This window comes from Camponotus vicinus, unplaced genomic scaffold, assembly GCF_025532165.1.
Source record: "Camponotus vicinus isolate PSW18456_S1 unplaced genomic scaffold, iyCamVici1.0 SCAF_10, whole genome shotgun sequence".
In the NCBI taxonomy this organism is placed as follows: Eukaryota; Metazoa; Arthropoda; class Insecta; order Hymenoptera; family Formicidae; genus Camponotus; species Camponotus vicinus.
The window spans coordinates 7,020,857-7,040,882 of NW_028141946.1; the positions used below are offsets into that span (position 1 = coordinate 7,020,857).

General features: G+C 24.1%; 2 protein-coding genes across 3 annotated transcripts; both read right to left on the reverse strand.

Annotated features, from left to right (window-relative positions):
• Positions 1–11,077: 11,077 nt before the first annotated feature.
• Positions 11,078–14,014, reverse strand: LOC145960937 (uncharacterized). Its single transcript, XM_083080678.1, has 7 exons — positions 13,808–14,014; positions 13,066–13,331; positions 12,626–12,781; positions 11,895–12,159; positions 11,492–11,560; positions 11,315–11,404; positions 11,078–11,185 (listed from the first exon to the last, which is right to left on the reverse strand). The coding sequence occupies exons 1-7, from the start codon at positions 13,862–13,864 to the stop codon at positions 11,078–11,080; spliced, it is 1,011 nt and encodes a 336-aa protein (XP_082936804.1). The 5' UTR covers positions 13,865–14,014.
• A 1,691-nt stretch (positions 14,015–15,705) lies between these two features.
• LOC145960391 (gustatory receptor 68a-like) lies at positions 15,706–19,896 on the reverse strand. Of its 2 annotated transcripts, XM_083079814.1 has the most exons (8): positions 18,979–19,896; positions 18,600–18,906; positions 17,816–18,090; positions 17,429–17,599; positions 16,943–17,192; positions 16,662–16,730; positions 16,355–16,444; positions 15,706–16,069 (listed from the first exon to the last, which is right to left on the reverse strand). In XM_083079814.1, the coding sequence occupies exons 2-8, from the start codon at positions 18,882–18,884 to the stop codon at positions 16,010–16,012; spliced, it is 1,200 nt and encodes a 399-aa protein (XP_082935940.1). In that variant the 5' UTR covers positions 18,885–18,906; positions 18,979–19,896; the 3' UTR covers positions 15,706–16,009. The 2 variants fall into 2 exon arrangements, with proteins under 2 accessions (XP_082935940.1, XP_082935942.1); XM_083079816.1 differs by lacking the exon at positions 18,979–19,896 and having other exon boundaries at positions 17,816–17,966; positions 18,600–18,740.
• Between the last annotated feature and the right edge of the window lie 130 nt (positions 19,897–20,026).

The window sequence follows — 20,026 nt, forward strand, 5'->3', positions numbered from 1 at the left end:
CCTTGTATATAACAGTTACATTATTGAGTAAGAAATTATTACATTGATGTTATGTTACTGTTTCTTTATGTTTGTTGGATTGACAGTAAACAATATAAACAAGCTGTTTATACATATATACTAGCTGTTTATAATAGCTGTTTATAATAGCTGTTTATATATAAACAAGCTGTTACTGTTTCTTTATGTTTGTTGGATTGACAGTAAACAATATAAACAAGAAAAAATATAAACAAGCAGCAACATTTTTTAATGAATGGGAAACAATATGGATGTCTTCGTAATCAGTAAATCTTAATCAGGATTTATTTTTTTAAATAAAAATCTTATTTTTTTAAACAAAACTTTATTTTTTTAAATAAAAGCCGATGCTTTTTATATAATAATTAATAAAAATATAATTTATATAAATGTTAAAAATATCTGTTTTATTTAAAACAGATATATAATAAATTTCAAATAATATAAAATATCAAATTGACGAAACGAACAATAAATATTGCAATGCATATTAATGTAATAATATTTATGTCTATATATAATTATCTATATATAAACGTTGTTTACAATCAAATTTGTAATAATTAGAAATGGATATTAAGTAATAAACTGGAAGAATGTACAATTTTTTCGAAAATTACACATATTTTTCTCATTTAATAACATGTTGAACTATTTTCATTAGAGATTAAAATTCGAGATAAAGGAGAAGTATCCATTTGCATCATAAAAATCATAGTACCAACAATTCCTACAATGAACTGAAAATCATCAGAATATCAATTATTGTTATTTAATATTTTTTTTATATAAGCTAATCTTGTAAATTATTTTTAAATTGCATTATGTACTTATATAAATATGAATAATATTAAAAACTAACCTTACAAATAAATTTGTAGCCAAAGTAAAATAAGCCCATTCCGTTGAATTTTAACGAACGAAGTGATATTTGCAAAATGAATTGGCAAATCTGCAAATGTAACACATTACTGTTATTTAAGAATTCTTAAACGAAGATTAAAATCGGAAGATCTAGCTTAAAAGCTAGAAAATTTATCTTACATCTTTACGTATCTGGTCAAAATAGACAAAGTTTCTCAATTTATGAATCATGTCCTTGGTTTTCTCCGCCTGAAATATAAAATTAATTTTATGATTGTAATAATTGTATCTTTACTTATATTAATTATGTGAGTTGCGATAATTGGATATTTATATGATTAAATTTGCAATTATTATGAAGAAAGAATTTCTTTATAATAAAAAGGTAGAAAACAGTTTAAAAAATACTTATTTTTCTTTTTATGTTTTTGATTCAAGTACTTTAAGAAAATAATTTTATATCTAAGGAGATATCTATCTAAGGAGATTAAACACCATATAGGAAAAATATTTTCTTTTTACAATTTATCTAAAAATCACTTAAAAATTCACCTTGGCACCAACGCTTTCGCAAACATAATTCAATGTTATTAATCTTGTTAAGTGTATGCCGCACCATAGGTTAGTATGAATTAAAATTATTAGTTTATTTTCCACGCTATACATTTTTTCTTCCAAACATAACGTTACATGACATTGAAAATAAAAAAGTCCGGTCAAAAAAACGAAATAGCAAATCATCTGCACGGTTATTTGCATTCCAAAAAAAGCATTTATATTGCGAGCTATTCGACAAAGCTCCAAATGAAGGTGTCTAAAAAAATACATTAATAGATAAATATATACATTAAAATGTACACACACACACACACACATATATATACACGTACATGTTGAAATATATGTATAATCGCTGATCTATTTCTATTAAGGACTACATGCGTGTAATGTTTGTCTATTTAAAATTAAGTGTGATCAAAAATATGACTTAATATTATATGATTACAACTTACATCGAAATAAATATTTTTCATAAGACAAATCAAAATTAATATATTTATAATTACATTATGTAAATTCGAAAATTTGTAATTATATATAGATATGTAAAATTACGAATTTTTTGATAGTTAAATAGATACAAATTGCTAGTAGAGAAATGTATGAATAAGATTATAATACAATAAGATAAAATTTATACATTTTTATACATTTATATATTTTTAGATTAATAAAATTGTCTTTTATTTATGTTAAAATAAGTCCCTTAATTTTGACGATATTCATCTTAGGATATATCAATTTACATTGCAATCCACAATACATGTTCACGATTTTCAGCATTTTGGATATAGTAACGAGACTTTTTCCAAGTGCATCTTAATCCATTCTCTTCAGTCTCTGATAATTGTCCAATATATTCATTGATTTTATTCAATCTAGTACCGATATATCTGTAATAATGTCGGTATATCTATAATTTAGAAAAAGAATAAAAAGGATAAAATAAAACAAAAATTCAATGTTTTTATTTCTCTCATTTAGAATTTTTTATTATAACAGCATTGCTAACTTCCGGATCAGCATACTCGATTAAAGAATTGTGGTTTTTAAGAAAAAAAGTTTATTAAATTTCTTTAAATAAATACTAATTATATAGAAACTTATATGGCACACAAATATAAAATAATTTGTGTGTGTGTGTGTGTGTACATATATTATTATACATTATATTTAATATAACATTTTTATAATTTAAAGATTTAAAAATTTATCAGGCTGAATTATATTCAGACTTTTCAATCATACTCACATATAATTAAGGAAAACCACATTTCACAAACCTTAGAAGAAATATAAATATTATATCCATGATGGTATTGACGTGGAAAGGATAATGTACAACAAGGGGAATAATTAGAGCTCTTATTTTCTGAAAGCTTTTGAAGGCCCAATACCCATCAATTGCCCATGTCATACAAATCATCATAAGCCATACAATCAATATCCATTTTATCGTGTTTCGCATTTTACAATATTCTTTAGATATTCCGAGCTGTTCTAACGTATCGTCTACGAGACTGAGATTTCTTATACACATAAGAAATTTCTAAGAATGACAGCATACAAGAAAATATATATTACAAACATCTTTTTTGATAAATGAAAATATATATATCTACATACTTGACAATAAAAAAAAATCATAATTTTTAATAAAAATTTGATTAAATGTTATATTAATTTATGTATATAATATATATCAAAGTATATACAGAACAAAATTTATTAATTTATAATAAAAAAAATTTATGAACTAAATATGATATTTTGATTTTTCTCATAATTGAAAATAAAATTCATTCTAGAAATAATTGAAAATAAAATGTATTTTAAAAACAAAAAATTTTATTCTACACACATAAATAAAAAAATAAATTATTTAATTAACATGTAATTAAATTTGACTTTACCAAATAATTAATAGTAAAAATAGTTTCTAATTTGGAGTAATTAGTATATCTTTGTTTCACTATAAATATTACATCATTAAAGATATAAAACAATATTTATGAAGGAAAAATATACCTTGTGTTCGCGAATGGTGATGATTACAGATATTATGGTCACAAACAAATTTGTTATTACTATGAAAACGAGCAAAAAGCCATTAAATATCTTATTTGATGAAAAAGAAGTCACAATATAATAAAAGATGCAGGCATAAACACTCCACACAGTTAGTATATAGAAGATGCTGAAGTAAAATCTTGAATGATATAAACTATGCCTAAAAATTCCACAACCAAGAAAACAAATAACTAAGTGAAAAGGATTTAAAGCTTTTTCTATAGAGCAGACCATAATTGCAAACTCTTACAATTTCGTAAGTTAACTTATTGGATCCTGAGTTGAAAGTGGCTTGTGCTAACATTTACTAATATGATAAAATGATACTTGATTAGATCGATGCATTAGCATAATTAAAATATTAAACAATAACATGGTTGAAATAATCGATATATGCGCAATTATTTTCAATTTCTGCACTTTCTTCACCAGTTGCCTGTTATGTGGAACAAGGTATCAAGATTATTTTTATGAATTATGTTCATAAAAAATTAAATAAACAATAGTGTAAAATTATAAAGATAATATTATTAGATCGTTTCTTGATTGACATTAATATTATCTGAGGATTTTGATCGACTACATCATTGTGTATTTATGAAGAATTAAATGATGATCTGGTAATTCAACTATTATTCTATCGCTTTAATGAATGAATTCAATTAAATGAGTTTGAATAGATAGTCCATGTTAGTTTGCGACAGAAATCGTGAGAGTGATAACTTCTTATGTCAAATACAATAGAAAAGGCTGTATATCCTTTACTCTTAACCGCTTCAATTCTCGGTTTATGTGTCTATTCTCCAAAGAAACTTTATTTACGTATTTTTTACAATATAACAATATGGACTGCTTATGGATGTTTTTATTATTATATAGTGACAATACTTAAGGTAGAGATATGGTTTCAATCAACTGGTAGTATAATTTATATGCAGATTGGCATTCTTGCTACTATTACATCTATTGTTACGAATGTATATCAAAACAAGGTAAATATGTATATCTGTAATTTGTAATATAATACTTAGAAAAATGTAATACTTTATGTAATAAATGTTATTTTTAAAAGGATGATATTTTCATAATTTTATAATTTATAATTTATAGTTTATTATATAATATATATTAATACTATTCTTATAATACGATCCTAACGCTATACATAATAATTAACTATTCATTATAATATTCAGTTATAAAATTGTATTGTCTAATATTATTTAGAGATTTCAAATATTTTTGAAAAGACTTGCTGCTGTGGATGACACGTTAAAAGGATTAGGTACTCCCAAGATATATCGACAGTTACATGTATATGTGAAAAGAATATTAATAGGATGGTTCGTGTCTACTTATATAGGAAATACATGTGACAGCATTTGGTGGTTTTACGCAGTAAAGGATCATCGATGCATGATTATACCTTACATTATAAATCATTTTGAACACGTCAACATATTTGAAGATATATTATTTATGACTTTTCTGTGGTTTGTATTATATAATGTTACATCAGTATATCTAAATGTAATAATTTATTCGTTAATAAATCTAGTTATTTATTGTTTTAATACATGTATTTTATAAAATATATATTTATAAAGTCATTACTCTAAAAAAGAATACACTAAAGAAAATAATAAATAATTTTTAGAAGAGAATCTAATATCTTTAATAAAAATGTCTCGAGAAAAAAGAGAAATGTATTTCATGTTTAATTTGCAGACTAAAATATTTCATCGTAGATCATTTTCATTTCGAGTAATTATGTATATAGTTAATTTTTTGGTATATTTTAATTATTATATAATTAAAATCGTCCTTTGTAATAGGTATATTGGTACTAGATTTGACAAGGTAAATGAACACATGAGATGTCTATTGATTAAAAAAGAGTATGGATTGAGATATACATGGAGAAAATCTGCGCTGACCACTCGAGGATGTATCATGTATACTAATAAATACAAATCCATATTGTGGACTTCAATGTAAATCAAAATAAAAAAATATATATGTTCGGATAGACATTGATTTAAATATAATCTATTAAAAAAATAATGTATTTATATAAAAAAATTGGATTTATGCAAACCATAAAGAAATGATTTTTCCATACACATCGCATTTATCTTTTCGTTCTTTCATTAATAAATTTTATTCTTTTATAGGCATGTTCATCTGGAATTATGTCAAATCGCTCGTGAATTAAATATAATATTCGGGCCCCAATTGACTATAAAAATAGTAGTCTATCTGGTATATATGACAAGATCATGTCATTATGTTATTTTGCATGTACAAACGAAGGGTCACTTTATATTTACACCGGTTACCTGGTTTAATATGTCTTTTTGGATAGGTTTGCACATAGCCAGACTCTTCTGCTTGAATTATGTCTGCGAGAACGTCAGCGCTAAGGTAAATTCTCGCAAATTTCTCAATCCTGTAAATATATATATATATATATATATATATATTTATTTGTTACTTTTTTATTTTGTATTTATTTGTTTATTAATAATAAATTATCGCGATTTTAGGCTAACAAAATAGAAAAAATAATTCATCAATTGACAGATTTTATTCGGTATGCTGATGTTCATGACGAGGTAAAATATATTTCAGTAATCAAAGTAAGCCAACTAAGTCATTTAAATTTTCATAATTATTCTACTTATGCGCAGATTTATCAATTTTCTTTACAAATTATATATCATCCGCTGAAATTCACAGGACTAGGTCTCTTCTATTATGGGAATGATCTTTTACGAAAGGTTCTTACACTGATTATAGTTCTTATATTTATCTCTTTTTGTACTTTTTATTTTCATATTATTCTATAAATAATTAGATTGTAATTTTTTATTACATCTTTTATATGATATCTTTATTGTTATATCTTGTTGTAGTAGAAATTAGATTAACATACAAAAATGCAGGTTTAATATAGTGTATTATATATGTAACCTTTTTTATACAAAAAAATTTAATTTACATATTTTCTTTCAGTTTTTTATGACAGTTTCCACATTTGTAATCTTCATACTGCAAGTGGCTGCCATACCTAAAAAAGAGACAGATTTTTAAAAGAAAATTGTTAAAAATTAGTATTCTGTGTGTTAACGAGCATACATTATATAAAAATTTAAAATTTAAAGTATCCTTTAATACAGTTGATACATATATATTTAAAACATATAATATATAAAAACATATAACATATAATATATAAATATATAAAACATATATAGTTAAAACATGACAAAATGATGACAATTGTATAATTTTTGATCTTTATCTGGATTCTCTTTAGTGGTAAAAAAGCAATATGATTAGCGCAGAGTATAAATATAATTGGACAAATAATTCTCTTACAGAAATTTTTCTGCAATTTATCAAAAAATTATTTTCCAATTTCTAAGCTATCATTTGACATGCTATTTTTTTTAAGAACTTGGAAATATGTTGCATCTCTGGTCAAATTCATAAAAGTTTGTTACTTGAAATTTCCATAGCAATGAAATAAAAGTCAAAGAATAAGATTTATAATTAAAAGTGTAATTAATTTGACTCAGGAAGAATAGAAAGAGCTCAAAAACAAAACCATTACAATCAAAAAAATCACATATGATAAATTTAAAAGTTATCGAATGTAAATGTTATGATAGGCATAAAAATAATGGTTTGATAAGTCAATTAATTCTCAAATAGATGAGAGCATACATACATACATACGCACATATATAACATCTATATATTATAAAAAAGTCATATGAAAATTTAAAGAAACCGTAATGATTTCAAATTTTATTAAGTTTATTAATCATGGATAGATATGATTGTTTTTGCTAATGTAATATTCAATTTGAAATATACAAATAATTAGAAAGTAGGAAGTGTCTCTTCCTTGCGCTCCAACTACCACGCTGTGGCTCTAATTTACCGATTTTAATTTTTAATTTTAATTTTTAATTATCTTTCTAAAATGATTCTGAAATTTATATCTTTAATAATCTCTTTGAGTTTAGCTTGTATAGGGAGATATCACAATTATAACAATTAAATCTTGGAGATCACACTATAAGGAGAAAAAGTAATGATTCTTTGTATATTTTAATAAAAATTACTCAAATGTCAAATCATAAAAAGTACTTAAGCAAAGTTCATTTCCTGAAAGACCAATAAACATCAATTGCCCACGTTACACAAATTATCATAAACCATACAATTAATATCCATTTTATCGAATTTTGCATTTTACAATATTCCTTGGGTGTTCCAAGCTGTTCCAACGTATCATCTATGAGACTGAGATTTCTTATACACATAAGATGTTTCTAAAAATAACAGTATATAAGAAAATGTATATTATAAAGCTATCTATATATCTTTTTTGAATATAAATACATGAAAATATATCGACATACTTGACAATAAAAGTAATAATTCTTAATAAAACGACACTATGTAATATATAAACTACACTATATAATATAAAAATGAATCCAAAAAGAATAGAAAAGAACAATTATAATTATAACAACAGTAACGCGGTGGGCGGTAAAAATGATTTCCTAACAATATCATTAAACGTTATATTAATTTATACATATATAGTAGAACATAATTTATTAACTAAAAAAAATTTGTGAACTAAAAAAATTTAATATTTTGAGTTTTCTGATAATTGAAAGTAAAATTCATTTTAGAAACAATTGAAAGTAAAGTGCATTAGAAACAAAAAAATTTTATTTTACATATAAATAAAAAAATAGATTATTTAATTCATATTTAATTGAATTTGACTTTACCAAATAACTAATAATAAAAATAGTTTTTAATTTAAAATAGTCACGTTTCATGCTATTTGTTCCACTGTAGATATCACAGCATAAAGTTATAATAAAATTTTTATAAAAAAATATATCTTATGTTCGCGAATGGTGATGATTAAAGATATTATGGTTACAAACAAATTTGTCATTACTATTAAAAAGATCAAAATGCCACCAAATACCTTACTTGATGAATAGTGAATCACAAAATAACAAAAGATACAGGCATAAACACTCCACACAGTTAGTATATAGAAGATGCTGAAGCAAAATCTTGAATAACTGAAGTGTTTGATTTCTCCTTCATGCAATATTCTATGCTTAGTTGCCGATCAGAAAATCAACCAAAAGGGGCAAGAGACAATGACCGCGCTTCTTATCTTTGGTTTTGAGCGCTCTCGCGTGGTGTCTGTATCGCAGCGTTTCAGTCAATCGCTTTGTGCTGAGCAAGCAAAATTGTCTGTGTCCATTACAAATTAATAAACGTGCATATCAAATTAACAAAAAAGTGGGCTAGTGTTTTATTTTACACTTAGCCATCTCACCCAAACAGGAACATGAAGTTATTCCTAAAAATTCCTAAATCAAGAAAACAAGCGACTAAATGAAAAGGATCTAAAGCAGTTTCTATAGTATCAACCATAATTGCAAATTCTTGCAATTCCGTATGTTAACTTGTTGGATGCTGAATTGAACATGGTATAACGTACTAACATTTATCATACGATAAAATAAGACTTGACAAGTCCTTTGCATTAGCATAATTAAAATATTAAACACATTTTGAAATAATCGATATTCGCACACAATGTGCCAGCAATTATTTTTAATATCTATACTTTCTCCGCCAGCTATCTGTTATGTATACAAAATGTATCCATGTAGTAAATTCATATAATACGTTATAATTAATATATTGTAATTTTTGAGCAATTATATGCACAAACAAAATTAAATTTACTTAAAATAATTACTAGTAATTCTAAATAATATTATCAATATTTATCAATATTTAAAATTTTATTTTTTATCTTATATTTTTACAAAGTTCTATAGATAGAAGTATTTACAAGTTCAAAGTATAATAAATAATCAGAATAGTGCGATAAAAGACAACCATAAACGATCTAAACTAACATAGATTATAGCATATACTTAAAGATTAAATACTTAAATACTTAAGAGAAACAAACTACTAAACCGAGAATGGAATAAGTCAGAAGCACAATATGTAACGTTTCATAATAATCATCTTATTAATTTTAGCATTCTGGAAACAAACTAAACAAATTTATTTAGCTAGCATATTATTCATTTATCAAAACGACAGAATAATAGCAAAATTAATGCATAATATTATGTATTACATAACTAATGCATATCATTTAATTTAATAAACATATATACATATATAATGAAGTAATTGATCTATATTATTAGACTATGTAGTTATATACTGATATAGCGCCAATTGATAACTTTTAGTTTAAGATAGTCGTTAGTTAATATTTGATTTGATAATAAAATTGTACATAAGCAATAGATGAATAAGCAGCAACATTTTCTTTATTTTCTTTAATTAATAAGCGATATAGAAAATTTAATATTTTCATAACTATACATACAGATTTATTTTTTTTAATAAAATTCATAAAATGGATTTATCTTATATTACATAATTATTCAAAAAAATATAATTAATAAATGTTAAAAAAAATTTTGTTTAAAACATATGTATGTATACAGGGAGTCCAATTCGTGAGGGACCAAACGAAAAATGATGATCGATTGGGTCAAACTAAGAAGAAAAGTCCTCTACCATTTTGCAAAATTCGCAATAATTATTAAGTAATAAGCAAAAATGTCCAGGCGCATGAGAAGCGGTAAATCGCTTGTAGTGTGTGATTATTAAGTGATCAAACGAAAAGTGGTGATAGATTGGGTCAAACTGAAAAGAAAAGTTCTCTACCATATTGCAAAATTCGCAATAATTATTAAGTTATAGGCAAAAATGTCTCAGAATATAAGAAGCGGTAGACAGATCGCTTCTCATGCGCTGAGACATTTTTGCCTATAACTTAATAATTATTGCGAATTTTGCAATATGGTAGAGAACTTTTCTTTTCAGTTTGACCCAATCTATCACCACTTTTCGTTTGATCACTTAATAATCACACACTACAAGCGGTTTACCGCTTCTCATGCGCCGGGACATTTTTGCTTATTACTTAATAATTATTGCGAATTTTGCAAAATGGTAGAGGACTTTTCTTCTTAATTTGATCCAATTTATCATCACTTTTCGTTTGGTCCCTCACGAATCGGACTCCCTGTATAAAATAATATAAATTAATGAAATAAATCAGTAAACATAACAATGTAAAATTAATAAGATAATATTAAAATGATGTTAACATAATTATGCATAATAATCGTTTTTACAACCACATTGATAAAAAAATATTTGTAATTATTATAAATATAATTACTTTTGGAGCCAACAATAAAAGTTAAAGTTGTTATTACTACGCATAAAGTTATTGTTATCAACATTCATAGTAATAACTATAAAAATAAAAATCTCAACTATAATTTCTTTTACTATATAATTATTGTTGGCTCCTTTTTTCAATATAACTTTCTAATAATAAAAATGTACGGATATTAAGTAAGCTAAGATACTACATATGGAGTTCTTCAGAATTATATATTTTTCTCATTTATTCATAACATGTTGCATTATTTTTGTAAGAAATTAAAATCCGAGATAAAGGAGAACTATCCATTTGCACCATAAAAATCATAACACTAACAATTCCTATGATGAACTGAAAATAAATATCAAACAATATAATAATGATCGCTATTTTACATTTTTGTGTATAAGCCTTATAACTTCTAAATTACTTCTAAATTACATTTTGCTTGTATAAATGTGAATAATAATAAAAACTAACCTTACGAATAAATTCGTAGCCAAAGCAAAACAAACCCATTGCGTTGAACTTTAACGGTTGAAGTGATATTTGAAAAATAAACTGGCAAATCTGCATTATAACATTTATGTTATTTAAAAATGATGGATAAAAACTGTGTAAAATTCAAAAAATTTTAGGCTAAGAGATTTATCTTACGTCTTCACGTATCTGGTCAAAATAGACAAGGTTTGTCAATTTATGGATCATATCCATGGTTTTCTCCGCCTGGAATAATATAAAGTTAATTATATCTTTATTCATAATAATTATATGAATTTCGAGAATTGTACATTTATATGAATAAATTTATAATTATTATAAAGAAATAATTTTTAGATTCTTTATTTAAAAGAATTGAGAAGTATTTATTTTTTATTTTTCTTTTAACTTAAATACTTTATTAACATATTATAGTTTTAATATTATTTATTAGATAGATTGAATATCACATACATGTACATATTGTAAAAATAATTTTTTTTTATAATCTATCTAAAAACTATCTAAAATATATCTAAAAATTATCTAAAATCTATCTAAAAATTATCTAATGATTTACCTTGATGCTAACGCTTTCGCAAATATAATTTAGTGTTATAAATTTTATTAAGTATATGCCGCACCATACGTCGGAATGAATTAAAAATACTAGTTTACTTTCTTCATTGTCATTATAAAATTGTTTGAGGCATAATATTGTACGATATTGAAAATAAAATACTCCGGTCAAAAGAACAAAGTAGGATATCATCTGTAGGGTCATTTGCGTTCCGAAAAAATCATTTATATTACGAGCTATTCGGCAAAGTTCCAAATGAAGGTGCCTAAAAAATTATATTAATACATAATATAATTATATTAATACATAAATATATTTAAAAGACATCAAAAAATATAATCATTGATCTTCTAAGAAGTGCGTATAATGTTTGTTTATTTAGAATTAAGTACAATCTGGATATATAATCTCTGATATATCTACATTTACTACTTATATTGAAGTAATTATTTAGTCATAAGCTGAGTAAAATTAATGTTTATACTTACATTACGTTAAAAAATTTGAAAATTTGCAATTATATAAATTTAGAAAAAAACAGATTTTTTAATAGATAGATACAAAATTATCACAAATTAATGTAGAAATATTGTGTTAATAAAATTGTAATACCAATAAAATTGTGATAACAATAAGATGCAATATATTTATTTTTAGATTAATAAAATTCTTTTTTGTTAAAATAAGTCCTCCAATTTTACTGATTTTCATCTTATGATATATCAATTTACATTGAAATCCATAATACATGCTCGCGATTTTCATTGCTTCGGACAATAGTGCGAGTAACAAGAGATTTTTTCCAAGTGCATTTCAATCCACATTTTTCAGTCTCTGATAATTGTTCAATATAACCATTGATTTTATCGAATCTAGTACCAATGTATCTGTAATTTAAAGAAATAAAGAACTAGCAGAATATGAAACATGTATTAAACTCTTTTATTTATATTTATATCGCAAATTAAGAGCATGTTTTAATTCTTATTAAATTCACACTTGATATATTATTTTATACAAATAACATCTTTTGTGATATAGCATTTTTACAATTTATACATTTAAAAATTAATAAAAATAAACTATTCAGATTTATCAATAATACTTATAATACTTATAATATTAATAATACTTATAATTTCAAAAAAATAAACAACTTTTATATACAAACCTTAAAAGAAATATAAACATTATATCCATCAATGTATTGAGATGGAAAGGATAATTTATAATGATAGGAATAATTATAACTCTCATATCTTGAAGCTTTTTCATATACCAAAGATAATCAGATAGCCACGAAATGCAAGTTATCATAAACCATACAATTAATATCCATTTTATCGAATTTCGCATTTTACAATATTCCTTTGATGTTCCAAGCATTTCTAATGTATCGTCTACGAGACCAAGATTTCTTATAAACATATAGAATTTCTAAGAGAAACAGTAACAAAAAGATATATAATATTATAAATATCTTTTTTGGTATGCATAAAAATATATATTAATGTGTTTAGTACCAATGTAATAATATATATATAAATATCTCATATCAAATATTATATTTATTTATATGATATATATATATATATATATATATATATATATATACACAAAAAACAAAACCTATTATTTAAATATATGTAATATTTTCCTGATGATCCAATGATTGAAAGTAAAATTACATTTTAGAAACATAAAATTTTATTTTATACACGTAAATAAAAAATAGATTATTTAATTCATATTTAATCAAATGGACAGTCAAATATAATTTAATTTAATTTTATCAGATAACTAATAATAAAAATAATTTTAAATTTGGAGAAATCGTATTTCGTGTTATTTGCTTTGTTGTAAATATTACACTATTAACGTTATAATAAAACATTCACAAAGAAAAATTGTACCTCGTGCTTACGAATGATGATAATTACAGATATTACCGTCACAAACAAATTTGTCATCACTATGAAAAAGATTAGAAAGCCTGAAAATATACGATTTGGTGCAAAGAAAGTCACCACATAATAAAAGGCGCAGGCGTAAACACTCCACACAGTTAGTATATAGAAGATGTTCAAATAAAATTTTAAATAACTCGAGCTATTCCTAAAAATTCCAAAACCAAGGAAACAAACGATTAAGAGAAAAGGTTTTAAAACCTCTCCTATAGTGTCAACCATGATCGCAAACTCTGTTTAGTTTTATATGTTAACTATTAGATTCCGAGTGAAGACGATATAGCGTGCTAACGTTATATTTATTAGCATGATAAGATGACATTTGATTAGATCGTTGTTTTAACATCGTTAAAATATTAAACAATAACATAGATATATATTGCTAAGATAATCGATATTCGCATAATGTGCCAGTTATTTTTAATTTCTATTTTCCCTCCACCCCACATCTCCTTATTAGATACAAAATATATCTGTATAATAACCATATAATACGTTATCATTAACATATCATAATTTTTAAGCAAATACAATTACAAATAAAATTAAAATTACTATAAATAATTACTAACAATTATTACTAACATTATTAAATAAGTTGGTATAAATAAATTGATATAAATAATTTAGAATCTTTGAAAAATTTCGCAACATTTCCTTTACTATTTAAGTTACTACAACCTTTAAATAGCACAACACATGAAAAAAAACAGAATAGAAAGAGAAACTAAGATAAAGAAAACATATGTAAAAATTTCCGTGATTTCATCATAGTCATATTTTTGCGATTTCTTTAAATGATAACATATCTGTTCAATTTTATTTTCCGATATTTACTCATTCATAAAAATAGCATAACATGCACATATTTGAATTATTGTATTACTATCATGCATTATTTATTCCTTCGTAAATGTAGTAACATAGTCAATCGATGTTATTGGACAATAAATAATATTAATGTCAATAATTGCCAACAACTTTATTGAGTTGTCATTTTTCAAATGTTGTCATTTTTCAAATGTTTAATATTAAAATTGTGTAGAAAATAAAGGTTATGCAGTAATATTTTTTTAATAAATGGAATAAACACACACATATGTATATGTAAATTTAAATTTTATTTCTCTTTACATAATTACAAACAAGAATAACTTAAAATTTGTAGATAAATTTTTTTATTATCATTTGTCATCGTTTAAATATCATACTATTATAGCAATAATGCAACATTTTATATAGAAGAAATATATCTTATGTTCGCGAATAGTAATGATTATAGATATCATCACAAGCAGATTTATTATTATAAAGTAAAGCATATAAAATTCATTACATGTTTTCATGACAAAACAATCACATAATAAAAGACATAGAGACATATACATATTTTTTACACACTCAATATATATAAGATAAGTGAATTCTCTAATCTAAAGAATAAGAATTCCAAAATCGCAGAAAGTGCAACTAGTTGTAAGTAAAAAGAATTTGAAACCTTTTGTATAGTGTCGATCATAGTACCACTAAATTCTCTTGCACTTCCACTAACTCTTACAATTCAAATTAAATATAGTAGTGTAGCGTGCAATGATCACATTCATAACAAAATAAATTAAATTAGCATTGAATCATTAATAAGATAGATGTACGATAAGATTTAATCAATTCACATATAAACTATTAGTAATTATTTTATTATACTTCTTTCTACACATAGATATATTTACATATGTTGCATGATGAATGCTAAAGATCTAAACAAATTTAATTTTACTTTCAATAATGACTCAAGTTTTAATTGTATTCATATATAAATTTATTTTATCATTATGTTTCTTGTGTTATATAAATAAATCATATTGGAAAAGAATGCGATTACTTGTTTGTTATTATTAAAAATTTAAAAATATTATATTTTTTATTTATACATATTTACAACATTTCAAAAAACCGTTTATTTTATAAACAAAATTTTAAGAATTTTATTAATAAGAAAATTTGGAAGGTTACTTACTATTAATTACACAATTTTTAAAGTGATAATTTTAGTGAGTTATTATATTTCTCATAAACTTTTTTTTAATTCAATAAGTAACATTAGTCATCTACAATGTATATGTAAACAAATTCTTTTGAATCATCATATTATAATGGCGTGTTCATTTGTATTAGAATAACCACATATGTCGTGACCGTGGCAAAAAACTGAAACAAACATAAAATATAATGTTTTTTTCTCGAATTTTATAATTATATATTAAATAATATACATATATATATATATATATATATATGTAATTTTAATAATATATAATTGTATAAATAAATATTGTATAATTGTATAAATAAATATATAATTGTAATTTTTAAAAGAAATTTTATGTATATATATATATATATATATATATATATATATATATACATAAAATTTCTTTTAAAAATTACAATTACGTAAATAAATTTACAATTACATAAATTAAACATGCTTACCTTGCCAGTAAGAGTATTATCAATCGAAAAGAAACCAGAAGCGGTAAACGTTAAGGAATTAAGTATTATTTGTTGTGTAAATTGAGTAATCTACAAAATATAAAAATATATTGGCATATTTACTTTCTTCTTTATTATATTTTAAATTATTTATATAAATGAATTATTCATCAGACAAAAGCACAATATTTTTATTTCTTAAACAACTAATTGTTCTAAATGAACAATGTCAATATGTTTCCTTTAAAGGGAAGAAATCAAATTTTTGATTAAATGTTATCATCGATAATGTATTAACAAGACTTACTTCTTCTCTCATAGCATCATCGGTGCTCAATCCATCAAAAGATTGCATAATTTCGCCAGTTTTATATGCCTGAAATTATAATCTTAATTACGTAATGAACAAATTCAATATAAAATCATGAATAAATTACGCAATAAACATGTTAAGAGTATATTATAATTTACATATATTCTAAATAATACATATACATTCAATTGTATCCTGGAATCAATCTAATTCTGAGTTTATCATTACAAATTTATTTAATTACATTCTATTTTAATAAAGAAAAAATAATTTACCTCCTCTGATACACTCGTACAAAGAGAGTTCACAAATATAATTTTGAGTGAGTAAATTAATGCCCAAGCTATCATGGCAATGAGTTTTTCAGTGTGAACTGTCACGTGAAATTGACCGGTAAGCGCACCATACATACAGTAAATACATGTAGTTACTACCGTAAAATGGACTGCCATTTCGAGTAAAAGTTGCGTACAGTAAGTACGATTAATTTGTTGTGCTATTCTCGTAATTTCTAAATGTATATGTCTTTCAGATAAAAATATTAATTAATTAGTAATTATTTAAATCATTCTAAGAGATCATTTTTTAATTTTCAATAGATAGAATTTCAGATAGAAATCATTTTATTTTAAATATTTTAACATATATCCATAACATCTTGTATATTCATTCAGATTTTTTAAATGTATTCTATATACATGTAATTCTGTCACAAATTTTATATTATGACAATAGAAAATGAGAATTATTGTTAATTTTACCTCAACGTCTGTATGAGATGTAGTATCTTGTCCTTTTGATTTTCATAGTTTATTGTGACGATTGCCATAGATGTATGTTGATCATGGATCTTAAAGATACTTGATTTATTTGCACGAAGTACTACTTTGTTAATCAGAATATTTGTAGTTTGAAATTTTAGTTTAAGGCATCTGTCAATGCAATTTTATATGTTATTGTTTTATATATAAAAAATCAAAGATATACATTTACTTATTTCAATTAATTTTTAAAAAAATATGCCGCTATGTGTGTGTATGTGGAATTAACAAATAAATTAGAAATTATAAAACAACTCTAATTAAACAAAATTCTATTCGATTGCTAACTTGAAAAATATATTGTTTGGGAAACATTATTATACTTGCCTGATCAATGAGGCAAAAGTGACATCTACTACGGAATTTGTCAGAATCGGAATGCAGAAACATAAATCAGTCAAAAACATGCCCAAATATCCCAGAGAAATAGTATCTTGATACATCCATATTATATGCATGATGTTCAATAACAGCATGCCTATTATCCATATAGCAATAATATATAGAATATTGCGATGAGTTCTTTGGTAATCCCTCTTTATGCCTAATACTTCTATAGTATTGTCAATTATACTGAACCTTTTAATTATGCTATTTAAATTCTTGAAACATCGAAACTAAATTAGTAAGTTTGTTTCGAAGTAATCAATCGAAAAAATGAAAGAAATGGAGGGGAAAATATTTATATGCAATTAAAAATTTCGCTTTAATGTAAAAAAAAAGATTTTCTTTTATATATTTATATATTTTAAACTTACAATTAGCTAAATATTAATTTCATAATAACTCATCACTAAATTAATATTTCTACGATTCCTATTTCTATGTCAATTTTAATTCTTATTTAATGTAGAATAAAGAAAGTGTGTGAATTCACAGAAAATCTTTTAATTTTAATATTAATATATATTAATTATTATACACGCGCGCGCGCACACACTCACACGCGCGCCCGCACACACACACACACACACACACACGTATGTGTGTGTGTGTGTGTGTGTATATATATTTAAAAAAAATTATTATTTCTATAATTTTTGTGAAACTTTTGTTTACTATTTGGATTGATTCTATACGAAATATCATTACGCATATTATATAGACATACCTCTGCTTTGCACCAGAACAAAATTATAGCCAAAGTGGCAACTAAGATATTAATTATTAAAACGGAATAGTATACAATTAAGTCATAAGTGAACTTTTCCTGAAATATGGCAAGTCCCTTATAAAGCAACGAGAAGTATGCAATTGTCATCGAGACGACGTAGAAGGCACTTAATAAAAATCGTGGGCGATTCACAGGTATTTCGAATATTCCCATGCAAAATAGACAATTAAGCCATATGATAGGCATCAGTGCCTGTTTTAAACTTCTCATGCCTGATATCATTTTGAATTCGCCTTCTATAAACCTAAATAGAACAATCGATATAACAAATATTTGTGTTAAGACTGTATCATTAATGCATTATAAATAAACTTACGTTAAGTTTTTTATTTTACGTAAAAATTGAAAAACGATTTCTTTCGTTAAAACAATAATCACATACACAATGAGTCTCGGAAACTAATTACTAAAATAGACGACAGAAAATTGTCTTCTTTCGACAACGAATGCGATCAATTATAGTAAAGAACTGGAAAAAAAGATGTTATACGTGTTCGATACCTACAAAGACTAAATTTGACTTGTACGAGGCACTAGTCCTACATGTTATCATTAATGAACTCACCTGGCGAGCAACTAACAACTGATAAACGATCTCGCGTGCCGTTGCGATACGTTCGGACAACCTGCGTAGGTCATGCAATTTCATTTATTACATACGTCCCATGCCGGTATGATATACAATGCTTTCGATTATTTGTACTTTTAACAATAGCACGCTTTTCCTCGCTACCAAGAAGTTAAGAGTTTAACTATTAACACTTATAAATACTGCAGTCGAGAGGTTTGCACTTCTCTCTTTGCACATTATTATAATGCAATTGTTCCCGATAAAACCTATGGTTATACATTTCTTGATCTTGATTAAGAGAAGTATAAATGTTCATTTATTATTTTGGATTATCTACATAAAATTTTCACTAATTGCATGCACATGAAAATAGAAATTAATAATAAATAACATTGTTACTAAAAACAATACAAATTAATTATGTGCAAATTAATTAACGGTAATCTTTATCCCATTTTTGGAAAAATAATTATTTTCTTCTTTAATATATTAGAAATATAAAAATATTATGTCTACATATTTAGTCTAAATATATTTGTAGCTTTAAATAATTTAATTTTATATAATGTTTTATATAAAAAATTATTTGAAAATGTATTTTAATTTAAATATTATAAAAGAATACTAGTTAATATTCGTATTACACAAATAAATATGTTTGTCTTTTATCGTAGATGCTACGATATGATCTGACATTACAGTGTGTTAAGACTTTCATTTTAATTAGGAGTTATATTCAAACGCGTTTATAGATGATATGATGATATGTTATTAACGCATATTTCGTATTAGA